The 14,635-nt window shown below is 55.0% G+C and overlaps 1 protein-coding gene across 1 annotated transcript in view; it reads left to right on the top strand.

Annotated features, from left to right (window-relative positions):
* The first annotated feature begins 5,128 nt into the window (after nt 1–5,128).
* The window catches only part of NRBP1 (nuclear receptor binding protein 1), a 72,664-nt gene continuing 63,157 nt past the window's right edge, over nt 5,129–14,635 (top strand). Inside the window, exons 1-2 of the mRNA XM_045009768.1 lie at nt 5,129–5,243; nt 7,226–7,462. Of these exons, the coding sequence (XP_044865703.1) occupies nt 7,247–7,462 (216 nt within the window). The 5' untranslated portion in view covers nt 5,129–5,243; nt 7,226–7,246. The remainder of the gene's footprint in view (nt 5,244–7,225; nt 7,463–14,635) is intronic.

Here is a 14,635-nt window from a genome sequence, read left to right as displayed (position 1 = left end):
CCAGGAGTCCAGAACATCCTGGCAGATCGCCTCAGCAGATCCTTCCTAGCTCACGAGTGGTCGATTTGCCCGGACGTCATCCATTCTGTTTTCCGGAAGTGGGGGTTTCCCCACATAGACCTCTTCACCTCTCGCGAGAATCGGAAGTGTCACGTGTTCTGCTCCTTCCAGGGTCGCTCCTCAGGCTCACTCTCAGACGCATTCCTGATACCGTGGATGAACCATCTACTCTACGCCTTTCCACTGTTCCCGCTGGTCCACAGGGTCCTGCTCAAGCTCCGCAGAGACAGGGCCCACCTCATCATGATCACTCCAGCGTGGCCGAGGCAGCACTGGTACACCATGTTGTTCGACCTGTCGGTGGCCGACCCAATCCCCCTACCACTCTGGCCGGATCTCATAACTCAGGACTAAGGCAGACTTCACCATCCAGACCTACAGTCTCTTCACCTTACAGCATGGTTGCTGCATGGTAAAGCCAGTCTCAGTTACGTTGCTCTGCCTCGGTACAACAGGTATTCCTGGGCAGTAGGAAGCCTTCCACTAGGTTGACATACCTGGCCAAGTGGAAGCATTTCTCCTGCTGGTGCGCTCAGCGTAACACTGTCCCCACGCAGGTACCAGTTCCTACTGCTTGGACTACCTCTGGTCCCTGAAACAACACGGCTTAGCAGTCTCATCAATAAAAGTGCATTTGGCAGCCATCTCTGCCTTTCACCCAGGGGAGAATGGCAGTTCAGTCTTCTCTCACCCCATGGCTTCGAGGTTCCTCAAGGGCTTGGAACGTTTGTGCCCCCAGGTTCGATGTCCTGCCCCGACCTGGGACCTCAATCTAGTTCTAGCCAAGCTTATGGGTGCTCCCTTCGAACCACTAGCCACCTGCTCGCTGCTGTACCTCTCCTGGAAGACAGCATTCCTCATCACCATTCCATCGGCAAGGCGAGAGTCCGAACTTCGGGCCCTCACTGCGGACCCCCCGTATACGGTGTTTCACAAGGACAAGGTTCAGCTGCGCCCACACACCGCCTTCCTCCCTAAAGTGGTATCGGCCTTCCATGTCAATCAAGACATCTTCCTTCCAGTCTTCTTCCCGAAGCTGCACTCATCGCGCCGGGAACAGCAGCTGCACTCCCTAGACGTCCGCAGGGCTCTCGCATTTTATATCGAATGAACAAAGCCCTTTCGAAAGATGCCCCAACTCTTTGTAGTGGTGGCAGACCGTGAAGGGCCTGCCGGTCTCCTCCCAGAGAATTTCATCTTGGGTGACGTCTTGCATCCGTGCCTGCTATGACTTGGCTCACGTTCCGACTAGCCACCTCACCGCCCATTCTACTAGGGCTCAAGCTTCGTCTGCCGCCTTCCTGGCCCATGTACCCATCCAGGAGATATGTCGAGCAACTACCTGGTCCTCGGTCCACACCTTTGCATCACATTACGCATTGGTACAACAGTCCAGAGATGACGTGGCATTTGGTTCAGCAGTTCTACATTCTGTGACATCTCACTCCGACCCCACCACCTAGGTAAGGCTTGGGAGTCACCTAATTGGAATCGACATGAGCAAGCACTCGAAGAAGAAAAGACGGTTACTCACCTTTGTAACTGTTGTTCTTCGAGATGTGTTGCTCATATCCATTCCAAACCCGCCCTCCTTCCCCTCTGTCGGAGTGGCCGGCAAGAAGGAACTGAGGTGCCGTTGGGTCAGCAGAGGTATATATCCAGCCCTATAGTGGCGCCACTTCAGGGGGTGACCCAGCCAACCCACCGAGTGTTGCTAAGGTAAAAATCTTCAGTCGATCATGAACGTGGCACGCACACACCTAATTGGAATGGATATGAGCAACACATCTCGAAGAACAACAGTTACAAAGGTGAGTAACCGTCTTTTCGTGGTCTCTGAGGTCCTCCCGGGGCGGGGGGCGTTGGAGGTCGGGTGAGGTGAACTGCAACGTGTAGCCCCTGGAAATGATGCTGAGGATCCACTGGTCTGACCTTATATGGGACCACTGCACTCGGAACACAGATAAACAGTTGCAGAACACAAACTTTATTAACTGGGGGGCGTCCGTGGCAACAGGCCCAGTGGCCCCCCGCAAAGAGTCAAAACCGCCTCTTCCCCTGCCTCTTGCCCTTCGAGGGGCCTGGTCGCGGGGCTGAGCGTGACTGACACTGAGACCTGCGTCTCGGGCATTATCAAGTATTTGTTCCCCATGTCAGTACTTATGCACTGTGATCAAGGTAGCCTTCTCTTTGTCCAGCCAAACAGCCTGCCTTATACTGCTCAATCTTTCTGATGGCTCCGCTCTGACCCCTCTCCAGTTGATCAATATCTGACTGGAGGGGTACTGGACACCTGAACTTGTCACAGCAGTCCAGCGGCGGTGGCACCAGTGCCCGATACAGAGGGGAAATCACCTCGCTGCGCCTACAGGAAGTTCCCTGTACCCCTGGCTGGCGTTAACCCCTTTGGCTGCAGCCTGGTCCATATTCAGCTGATTTCCCGCCAGGGCCCCAGGCCGCACGCCTGGTGCCTGGATGGACAGGCGTCATTCAGCTGGACAGGAGGCCAGACCGCACCCATCCCCCTGGCCCTGGGCCCGACGCCTGGTGCCTGGATGGACAGGCGTCATTCAGCTGGGCCTCAGGCCTGGTGCCTGGATGGACGGGCGTCATTCAGCTGGGCCTCAGGCCTGGTGCCTGGATGGACGGGCGTCATTCAGCTGGGCCTCAGGCCTGGTGCCTGGATGGACGGGCGTCATTCAGCAGGCAGGAGGGCGGGCTGCGCCCATCCCCCTGGCCACACGCCTGGTGCCTGGATGGACGGGCGTCATTCAGCTGGGCCTCAGGCCTGGAGCCTGTATGGATGGGCCTTGTTCAGCGGGCGGGAGGGCGGGCTGCGCCCATCCCCCTGGCCACACGCCTGGTGCCTGGATGGACAGGTGTCATTCAGCTGGACAGGAGGCCAGACCGCACCCATCCCCCTGGCCCTGGGCCACACGCCTGGTGCCTGGATGGACAGGCGTCATTCAGCTGGGCGGGCTGCGCCCATCCCCCTGGCCGCCTGCCTGGAGCCTGAATGGACGGGACGCGTTCAGCTGAGCGGCAGGGCGGGCTGCGCCCATCCCCCTGGCCCCAGGCCTGGAGGCTGGATGGACGGGACGCGTTCAGCTGGGCGGCAGGGCGGGCTGCGCCCATCCCCCTGGCCCCAGGCCTGGAGCCTGGATGGACAGGCGTCATTCAGCGGGCAAGAGGGCGGGCTGCGCCCATCCCCCTGGCCCCAGGCCTGGTGCCTGTATGGATGGGCCTTGTTCAGCGGGCGGGAGGGCGGGCTGCGCCCATCCCCCTGGCCACACGCCTGGTGCCTGGATGGACAGGCGTCATTCAGCTGGACAGGAGGCCAGACCGCACCCATCCCCCTGGCCCTGGGCCACACGCCTGGAGCCTGGATGGATGGGCGTCATTCAGCTGGGCCTCAGGCCTGGTGCCTGGATGGACGGGCGTCATTCAGCTGGGCCTCAGGCCTGGAGCCTGTATGGATGGGCCTTGTTCAGCTGGGTGGGAGGGCGGGCTGCGCCCATCCCCCTGGCCGCACGCCTGGTGCCTGGATGGACAGGCGTCATTCAGCAGGCGGGAGGGCGGGCTGCGCCCATCCCCCTGGCCCCAGGCCTGGAGCCTGGATGGACGGGCCTTGTTCAGCTGGGCGGCAGGGCGGGCTGCGCCCATCCCCCTGGCCCCAGGCCTGGTGCCTGGATGGACGGGCGTCATTCAGCGGGCGGGAGGGCGGGCTGTGCCCATCCCCCTGGCCTCAGGCCTGGTGCCTGGATGGACAGGCGTCATTCAGCGGGCGGGAGGGCGGGCTGCGCCCATCCCCCTGGCCCCAGGCCTGGTGCCTGGATGGACGGGCGTCATTCAGCTGGACAGGAGGCCAGACCACACCCATCCCCCTGGCCCTGGGCCACACGCCTGGAGCCTGGATGGACAGGCGTCATTCAGCTGTGCGGGCTGCGCCCATCCCCGTGGCCCCTGGCCGCCTGCCTGGAGCCTGGATGGACGGGCCTTGTTCAGCTGGGCGGCAGGGCGGGCTGCGCCCATCCCCCTGGCCTCAGGCCTGGAGCCTGGATGGACTGGCGTCATTCAGCGGGCGGGAGGGCAGGCTGCGCCCATTCCCCTGGCCTCAGGCCTGGTGCCTGGATGGACGGGCGTCATTCAGCTGGGCCTCAGGCCTGGAGCCTGGATGGACGGGCGTCATTCAGCGGGCGGGAGGGCAGGCTGCGCCCATTCCCCTGGCCTCAGGCCTGGTGCCTGGATGGACAGGCGTCATTCAGCTGGGCCTCAGGCCTGGAGCCTGGATGGACGGGCGTCATTCAGCGGGCGGGAGGGCGGGCTGCGCCCATCCCCCTGGCCCCAGGCCTGGAGCCTGGATGGACGGGCGTCATTCAGCTGTGCGGGCTGCGCCCATCCCCGTGGCCCCTGGCCGCCTGCCTGGAGCCTGGATGGACGGGCCTTGTTCAGCTGAGCGGCAGGGCAGGCTGCGCCCATCCCCCTGGCCTCAGGCCTGGAGCCTGGATGGACCGGCCTTGTTCAGCTGAGTGGCAGGGCGGGCTGCGCCCATCCCCCTGGCCTCAGGCCTGGAGCCTGGATGGACGGGCGTCATTCAGCGGGCGGGAGGGCGGGCTGCGCCCATCCCCCTGGCCTCAGGCCTGGAGCCTGGATGGACGGGCCTTGTTCAGCTGGGTGGGAGGGCGGGCTGCGCCCATCCCACTGGCCTCAGGCCTGGAGCCTGGATGGACAGGCGTCATTCACCGGGCGGGAGGGCGGGCTGCGCCCATCCCCCTGGCCTCAGGCCTGGAGCCTGGATGGACGGGCGTCATTCAGCGGGCGGGAGGGCGGGCTGCGCCCATCCCCTGGCCCCAGGCCTGGTGCCTGGATGGACAGGCGTCATTCAGCGGGCGGGAGGGCGGGCTGCGCCCATCCCCTGGCCCCGCCCCAGCCAGGGCCGCAGGTCGGAGCGTTCCAGAGGCCCCGCCCCCCGCGCTGTACCTGCCCGTCTGGAGGGGCGGGCTCTACCCGGGTGCCCTCCAATCGGGAGGCGGTGGCGGCGGGCCGGGCGCGTGTGATTGGCCCGGCTGCCCCGGCCGCCAGCAGGGTGCGTTGCGCCGCGCTGCGGTTAGTGCCGTGGCTGTCGGCGACGTAGGGAGCAGCCCCGGGCGGCGGCGAGAGCGCGAGGCGCCGGGCCCAGCCCGGTGAGTGCGGCCGCGCGGGGCTTGTCCGCGGCCCGGGGCCGCGCTGAGCCCGTCTCCCTCCCTCCCTCCCTCGGGCGGGCGCTGAGGCCCTGTGGGGGCGGGACCGGCCCTGAGGGGGGCGGTGAGAGTCCGGACGGGCCTGGGCCCTGAGGGGGGGGCGGTGAGGGTCCCGGGGGGGGGCTGGACGGGCCCGGGCCCTGTGGGGGGCGGGACAGGCCCTGAGGGGGGCGCTGGGGACGGGCCTGGGCCCTGTGGGGGGCGGTGAGTCCGGGGGGGCTGGACGGGCCTGGGCCCTGAGGGGGGCGGTGAGGGTCCCGGGGGGGGGGCTGGACGGGCCTTGGCCCTGAGGGGGGCGGTGAGAGTTTCGGGGGGCGGGGCTGGACGGGCCTTGGCCCTGAGGGGGGGCGGTGAGGGTCCCGGGGGGGGGGGCTGGACGGGCCCGGGCCCTGTGGGGGGTGGTGAGGGTCCCGGGGGGGGGCGGGGGGGACGGGCCCGGGCCCGGGGGGGGGGGGGGGGGGTCCCGGGGGGGGGGGGGGGGGGACGGGCCCGGGCCCGGTGGGGGGTGGTGAGGGTCCCGGGGGGGGGGGCTGGACGGGCCCGGGCCCTGTGGGGGGTGGTGCGGGTCCCGGGGGGGGGGGCAGGACGGGCCCGGGCCCAGTGGGGGGGGGTGAGGATCCGGGGGGGGGGGGGCTCGATGGACCTGGGTCCGGTGGGGGGCCGTGAGGGTCCGGGGGGGACTGGACGGGCCCGGGCCCTGTGGGGGGCGGTGAGGATCCGGGGGTGGGGGGCTGGATGGGTCCGGGTCCTGGGGGGGTGGTGAGGGTCTGGGGAGGGGTGGCTCGATGGACCTGGGTCCTGTGGGGGGTGGTGAGGGTCCGGGGCGGTGGGGGCTGGACGGGCCCGGGCCCTGTGGGGGGCGGTGAGGGTCGGCGGGGGAGCTGCACGGGGCCGGGCCCTGTGAGGATCGGCCGGTGGGTGGTGGAGGATGTGCCTGGAGGGGCCGGTGAGGGCCTAGGGAAGCCGGGTGGTGAGAGCCTGAGGCCTTGGGGGGTGGCCTGAGGCTTTGGGGGGCGGCCTTAGGCCTTGGGGGGTGTCCTGGGCTGGGACCCCTGTTTGGGATCTCAGGGTAGCTGTTCCCTGGCTCTAATCTGTTTTTCCCCCTTTGCCGGCCGGGACAGAGATGTCACATTACTGGGAACTGGTGCTTAAATGAGTGGGGGGCGGGGGAGACTGGTGAGTGGGTCTGCCCCTGTTAGCCAAGACCGAGCTTGGGCACTTGTTGAGTAGACCCCATCTGGTGCTCGCTGCCTTACCGGTGCTTGTATGAACTACCTACATTTCCCCATAGCAGACCTGGCCCAAAATCCGTCTCTTCCCTCGGGCTTCCTGGTATAGGGATCTGCTGGATTGAAATGATTCTGTGAAATCTCAGAGAGTGGCCCATCTTGCTGTTGGCCAACTTGTGCCAATGTGCAGTGCTCACTCTTTGTACATCTGGTAATGCTCAGAAAAATGCATCTCTGCCTACCTGAGCAGCAAGATTTCTCCCCCTTAACCAAGCACTAGTTCTTTAGCCTTCCCAGAAAGCAAGGCTTGCCGAATAAGTGTGAGAGAGACAGAAGGTCCCCCACAGTGATTGACCCAGGATTATCTGTAGAGGAATAGGAAACAAACACGATGCTTTGCCTTCCAGTGGATCAGATCTCACAGAGAGAATGTTCTCCCCAAACAACTAGGGCGGCTGCAGTACCTTAGGAACATGTGGGGTGAGCTCACTGGTTGGGCCCAAAGCAGATCAGCAGTGGTCAGATACTAAGTGCTGCTTTGCTAAGTCTTAGAAGAATCAAGTCAAACTCTTCTTCCTGAGTGAGCTGCCCTGAGCTGGAGAGTGGCTGTCCTTGGGGAATATCCACTCCACTTTCCCTAGTACTGGGCGGGGTGCTTGACTAGAGGTGGTATGTGAGCTTTGTCATGGTTTCCAGGTACTAGAATTGCATCCCATCATGTCCGAAGGAGAAGCCAAGCAGGTTCCCAGCAGTGGTTCAGACACAAAGCCAGAATCCACATCTTCTGGGACAGGAATGACCTCCGTGTCTCCACCAGTGACTTCTGCAGCTCCGGCAGCACCCCAGGAGGAGGAGGAAGAGGAGGAGAGTGAAGATGAGTCTGAAATCCTTGAAGAATCTCCTTGTGGACGGTGGCAAAAGAGACGTGAAGAGGTCAGTGCCCAGCAAATAAGCAAAGGGCAGGGAACTTGTAATGTTGTGAAGGCCAAGACTGTAACAGGGTTCAAAAAAGAACTAAATAAGTTAATGGAAGATAGATCAATCAATGCCTATTAGCCAGGATGGGCAGAGATGGTGTCCCTAGCCTCTGTTTGCCAGAAGCTGGGAGGGGGTGATGGCGTGGATCACTTGATGATTACCTGCTCTGTTCATTCCCACTGGGGCATCTGTTGTTGGCCACTGTTGGAAGACAGGATACTGGGCTAGAGTGGCCTTTGGTCTGACCCAGTATGGCTGTACTTATGTTAAGTTCTAATGGCCTTTATTGGGGGGGAGAGAACACGGAAAATAGAGGATGTGATGAGGATTGGAGGTGGGGGCCTATGTGAGCTGGTGAAATTCTGTTCTTTCTTTTGAGTATAGCCAGTGTTTGGGACTGGTGGAGAGTTACAGTTCCCCAGGAAGAAGAATGGTGGTATGAGGAAGCTCAGCCTCGGTATGAGGAACTGGTCTGAGTAGCCCAGGGCATCTTGTCCTGTGGTTGTCATTTGACTATGTCAAAGTGAGCAGGACAGATTGGTGCCATCAGTTCTTTTTATTAGTGAGTGGTCCAGTCATAGAACCTGGTTCCCTTCCTGAGCTGAATTGTACCCGGCCTCTCTCAAAGTAGCTTTCTCCCGTTGGTTCCTTTGCATCCTTCTCTCCCTCACCCCGTCATCATTTCCAGATAGTAGTTTGTTTTTACCCCTGTTTGTGTAAGAGAGTGAGACAACACATTGGATGTACCTGAGTGCTACTGAATAGTACTCCACGTGGTGGTGGAGTTAACTCCTACCTAATCCCCTTTGGACGGTGGCAAAAGAGAGAAATTCACAAGCCCCATTTGAAAATGATTTTCTTCAGTCTCTGGGATGTCGAGTCCAGGGGCCTACCTGTGGCCTCTGTTTGTTAGGGGTTATTTCTCTTTTTATGCATGTTGGGTTAGAGCTGGTGCAGTTTACTTCTGCACAGAAAATGGGCAACAGAGAAGTGAGGGATAGTATTTGTGGCATCAGTGCATACGTCTCATCAAGCCTTTTGTTGTTGGCTATCCAGAGAGAATTGGCCAATTTGTGTTTTGCTGTATTTGTCTGGTGATTAAGACGTTCTCTGATGTGGAGGTTACCACAATCACCCATCCCTCCATCAGCTGCTGGCTGGACTCTTGTGGCTGTGCTTTGGGCTTGACTTGGAACTTCAGCCAGTGCAAAATACTGCCTTTTAAGTAGGGGTACACGATGTGAACTTGACTCACATGCTGCTTGCTCTGCACAAAGCTCCTGGTGCATAGCAAGGTTTTGTTTGCCATTTGTAAAGCCCCCAGTGGGCTGTCACAGACTCCAGCTTCCTTCCGTTCTCCATTGTGGCCCACCGTGTATTTCACGCAGTCCTAGATGTCTGTTACCAGAGCTGACCTCCAGGTAGGTGACAGGACTTGTCTGGGATTTGCTCCCTGATGCGGTCTGCTAAAATAAATATTATCTTGAGTATCATGCAAGACACACCCCATCCTCCCCTTTCAGAGCTTGGCTTTACTAGGGAAAAAAAAGTGCACACTTCATGTCAGGTATTATTAGGTAACTTCTTAGGGGAGACAAGACAGTTAGAAGGTCAAGGTGAACCCAAGGCTTGCTCATAGTCTTTATATTGACCTGCTAATACATGCAAAGTGGCTGAGCCAGGATTAGAACTCATGGCCCCCTGACTCCTCGTTCCTCCAGATCAAACTGCCTTCCTGCTAGAGATGCTGAGCATCTGCAGTTCCCTTTGATTTCAACTGAAGTTATGAGTGCTTAGCACTTCTGAAAGTCATGCTCCATGTGTCTCAAGTGAGGCACCTAGAAAATGAGGAACACATAGCTAGTGGCTATCTATGCAAATTTTGGCTTGGCTTGCCCAATGGTCACATAGGAAGTGTGTGGGTTTGATGGCATGGACTGCACTCTCAGCAAGTTTGCAGATGACACTAAACTGGGAGGAGTGGTAGATACGCTGGAGGGTAGGGATAGGATACTGAGGGACCTAGACAAATTAGAGGACTGGGCCAAAAGAAACCTGATGAGGTTCAACAAGGACAAGTGCAGAGTCCTGCACTTAGGACAGAAGAATCCCATTCACTGTTACAGACTAGGGACCGAATGGCTAAGCAGCAGTTCTGCAGAAAAGGACCTGGGGATTACAGTGGACGAGAAGCTGGATATGAGTCAACAGTGTGCCCTTGTTGCCAAGAAGGCTAACGGCATTTTGGGCTGTATAAGTAGGGGCATTGCCAGCAGATTGAGGGATGTGATCATTCCCCTGTTCAACATTGGTGAGGCCTCATCTGGAGTGCTGTGTCCAGTTTTGGGCCCCACACTACAAGAAGGATGTGGAAAAATTGGAAAGAGTCCAGCGGAGGGCAACAAAAATGATGAGGGGGCTGCAGCACATGACTTATGAGGAGCGGCTGAGGGAACTGGCATTGTTTAGTCTGCAGAAGAGAAGAATGAGGGGATTTGATAGCTGCTTTCAACTACCTGAAAGGGGGTTCCAAAGAGGATGGATCTAGACTGTTCTCAGTGATAGCAGATGACAGAACAAGGAGTAATGGTCTCAAGTTGGATATTAGGAAAAACTTTTTCACTAGGAGGGTGGTGAAGCACTGGAATGGACTAACTAGGGAGGTGGTGGAATCTCCTTCCGTAGAGGTTTTTAAGGTCAGGCTTGACAAAGCCCTGGCTGGGATGATTTAGTTGGGAATTGGTCCTGCTTTGAGCAGGGGGTTGGACTGGATGACCTCCTGAGGTCCCTTACCATGTGGTCAGCCTTTCTCTTTCTGCAGAAAAGCCTTCCTTAAGGCTTGCCTATATGCTACAGCTAGTCCAGTCAATTTTCCCAGAGTAAACTGTTCACAAATAGCTCCTTGTGTGGATGCTGTTCTGGAATAAGTCATTTTATTCCAAAAAAAATGCTATGGAAGTGCATTAATTATTCTAGATTTAAAGTGACTTTGATTCTGATAGTGTTCACAGAAGGAGCTATTGTGGAACAACTTTTCATCTAATTTCTCTGTGTAGACAAACTCTTTTCACTACACACCATGGCCTAATTTTGGCAGCAGTGAGGTAGTGATCCTGTTGAAAACACTTTAGTCATTACACAGCTGATTCATTCCCTGAGTATCATCCATCCTGTGCACTTAAAGAGGCAGATGCCTGTGAAACTAAATAGTGTGTGATCATTGTACTACATCATGATATATATGTATAGGGGAACAGAATTAAAGTTGCACAGGCAACCTTCATTGTGGCATTTCCTCTTTTGAATCATTGACTTTGCGACCTAAATAACATTCTTTTAGTGTAGATTGGTGTATGTAATAGCCTAGGTTTCTTTAAAACCTGCTGCCAAATTCTGCATAATTGCAATCTGGTGAGACAGTATGTAGCAGCTGGAGAACATTGGGGCCCTGGCAAGTCACCAAGAGGAGGGCGGGTTTTCACTAGGGTTTGCTAATAGAATGGCGATAGCTATTAAGTGCTTATCTCTTTTACTGTACACTTTATTGGGTACCAAGGGAACATGTTCAGAAATGGTGGGTTTTTTTTCTTTTTTTTTTCTTTCTACTTCACTCTCCTACCAGTCTTGCAACAGGACAAAGGGCTTTGTAGGTGCAAAGTAAATAGGTTGAGTCATAAGTGAGGACAAAAGTCTTAAAATGCTGCACAGCTGTCTTCTCCAGTAGTTTTCCTCCCACTTCCTTGTTTCTCAGCCATTCTTCCCCATAAATATATACCCCTTGACTGGGCCAAAGGAAGATTTTTTTTTTTTTTTTCCACAAAGTGGTGAGTGAATGGAAACAAGTTTTTTATAGTGACATCCCACATTGATAGCTAGAGAGCTGGGAAAATTCTGTATGCCAGAGGCCAACTCAAATTCTTTCTAAGAACTTACAATTCTTTATGCAGGTTATTAAATGACAACACTTTGAATCAGTGAAATGCAGGATAGAAACATTACAAGTTTTAATATGGGTAAATGTGTACATCTAGGACAAAGAATGGAAGCCATAATCACCTGACTGGAGGGATTCTATCCTGGGAAGCAGTGACTCTGAAAAAGATATGGGGTTGTGGTGGATAATCAGTTGAAGATGATCTCCCAGTGTGATGCTGTGGCCAAAAGGGAGGTTTAGGTTGGACATTAGGAAAAAGTTCCTAACTGTCAGAGTGGTTAAACACTGGAATAAATTGCCTAGGGAGGTTGTGGAATCTCCATCTCTGGAGATATTTAAGAGTAGGTTAGATAAATATCTATCAGGGATGGTCTGGATAGTATTTGGTCCTGCCATGAGGGCAGGGGACTGGACTCGATGAGCTCTCGAGGTCTCTTCCAGTCCTAGAATCTATGATCCAATGGCTGAAAGCTGAAGCTAGACAAATTCAGACTGGAAATAAGGCCTACAGTTTTAAATAAGAGTAATTAACCATGGGAACAGTTTACCAAGGGTCATGGTGGATTCTCCATCAGTGGCAATTCTTAAATCAAGACTGGATGTTTTTCTAAAAGATCTGCTCTAGGAATTGCTCTGGGGCAGTTCTCTAGGATAGTTGTACAGGAGGTCAGACTTGATGATCACAATGGTCGCTTCTGGCCTTGGAATACAAGAATTGTTAGCGCACACGGTCATCGGCTGCTCTGTGATCTTAAGCGCATAATATGGTTACCTAGCAGCTTCTCATCAGAATTGCCCCTTTGAAAATTGCCTCAGATTCCCACCCCAGGGTTTGTGTGCTCCTTGTGGCTGATTTGGGGCTAGGGTTGTGGGGTCCCAGCTGTGGATAGCTGTGTCAGCAATACACTTAAACATCTCCAAGATCTATCTTGAGTGGTAACAGCTAATTTAGACCGCATCATTTTGTACATATGGCAGCACTCTTCCTCATGTCTGGGAGATGTACTCAGTGTCACACCTAAATACACGGTTAAACAGTTTGTGAACTAACTACTTATGCTAAACTTTCTAAGAGACCATTTGAGGTGAAAAGGCCTGTTAACACTCCTGTAGTCTTAGGACAAAAAGTCACAAGGGGATCTCACTAAACTGGTAACTCTTTGCAGTCAGCTTTGGAATTTTATATAATCGAGTAATTTTGTATCATCTGGAAACTTGGCTACCTCACTGTTTACCCCCTTTTCCAGATTTATTATGAAAATGTTGAATAGCCCAGTTCCCAGTGCAGATCTATGGCAGACCCTGCTGTTTACCTCTCATGCTATTTACGGTGGTTACTAAAAAACTACCTTTCCCTTCCCATGGTACTCACTGGACATTTCACTAAGCAATGAAAACAGAAGAATGACCAAGAACCCCAGACCTCACAATGTTTCTTTGGCAGTTTTAGCTGATTTTCAGCCATCCTAGTGCACTGTCTAGATGGTACATTGGGTCTTGTATGCATCCCTGGGCCAGAACAAATTCATCTTTGTCCATTAAAGCCCTATCTTTACAAAAAGGATGTGTTCAGTGTTAGCTCAGTCAAGTTATCTCATCAGGATTGAAAAGCCCTGTTGTAATACAGCCAAGGAAGTTTGAAATTAGATTAGCTTGCTCTTTTAGCCTTGGCTCGCCTAGCTAAAACATGGCTAACATGGCTTCACATGTGTTTAAAAAATCTAATGTAGACAAGACTTATCCTGAGTTAGACTGCTGTTCCCAAAGGTAAACTGCAAACAATTATAACCTGGAACAAGCATTTTGTTAGTGTCCAGACTAGCCTTTACAAACATGTTAATTGACAGACAGCCAACATGAGGTAAAAACTCTGGTGTAGACATAGAACAGAATTTGTTTTCATTTGTTGTTGGAATTTTCCAGCCCTCTGGTGTCACATTGGGGTCTGCAGACCCTGTGTGACTGGCACTTGAACCAGATGCACCTGTGCACAGCTGACACACTTAGCAGAAGAAAATAGTACTGGGCCAGTGTGTTCCTTTTTCTCTAGTAACCAAGTTGTTTTCTTAGCTTGCTCCAGATGGGAGGACACTGATTATATCCAATTACACACAATTGCCTGTTTTTTCAACCATCTTGAAAGAGTATCTAAATTTGTATTGAATACTGTAATAGTATCGAAGCTCATGGTGCAGCCAGAAAGCAGCTAGAGTCTGTGGTGGCCCCTAAGATTAAGATTCTTGGTCAGTTGTCAGTAGACTTGGAAGCATTAGTTTGGTAACTGTTTCATCATGATGGAGAAATTGAAACGGTTGTGGTGGTGCTGGCTTGAGATCACTTGAGCGCCCTGGTGCTATATGATGCACAGAGGAAGACAAGGAGCTGATATAATGGAGAAAGGGGGATGAAGAGGAGGGTGTAGAAGAAATTTTGGCTTTAATCCTATAATGACTTGTGGCTGCAGCAGGCTGTTGCAGTGTAATAGTCCAGGCTGGTTCCTTCCAAATGCCTGCTGTGCAGAGCACATGCCCTCAGGGCCTGCAATGTGAGAGTGGGATAGGTGATTGCACGGACTGCTCATCATCCAGTGCATATTGGGGCTGGACTTTCTCCTTGTAGCCTCTGCGAGTGATGAGCTCCACTGACGTCATTTTAAGAAGCTAAACCTGCTTAATTTTCCTTTGCCCAGAGATGCTTCTTTCCCTGCCAGGGAAACCCTGTTGTTGTGCTGCAGTGGAAACCAGGTAGTGGTGAGGAAAGGAGTATCAGCCTCTGATCAGAGCCAGCAACAATGGTGAGCTCACTCAGGGTTTGGGTGTGTTTGTGGGGAAATCCTGAGCCTCCCTGCAACCACCCTTGTGGGCAGTTGATGCTGTGATCACAGGCTTGGCCAGATGCTGGTGTGCTGTGTGAGTGGCAGGCTGAAAGGCGTCCTTGGAGGTACCCCCTAGGGCAGTAGTCTACTGTGGAGTCACTTGGTATTAACTTCTCTGTATTAGGGGGACTTAAGAATGGCTATACTGGGCCAGACCTGTGGTCTGTCTAGCCCAGTGTCCTATCTTCTGACAGTGGCTAGAGCCGGACGCTTCAGAGGGAATAAATGGAACAGGGGAATTTTCAAGTGATCCATCCTGTCTTGTCCAGTCCCAGCTTCTGGCAGGCAGAGGTTTAGGGACACCAAGAGCATGGGGTTG

Source organism: Mauremys mutica, chromosome 3 (assembly GCF_020497125.1).
Source record: "Mauremys mutica isolate MM-2020 ecotype Southern chromosome 3, ASM2049712v1, whole genome shotgun sequence".
NCBI classification, from domain to species: Eukaryota; Metazoa; Chordata; order Testudines; family Geoemydidae; genus Mauremys; species Mauremys mutica.
Note: the sequence above shows the minus strand (reverse complement) of the source record. Positions and strands in the feature narration are given on the sequence as shown.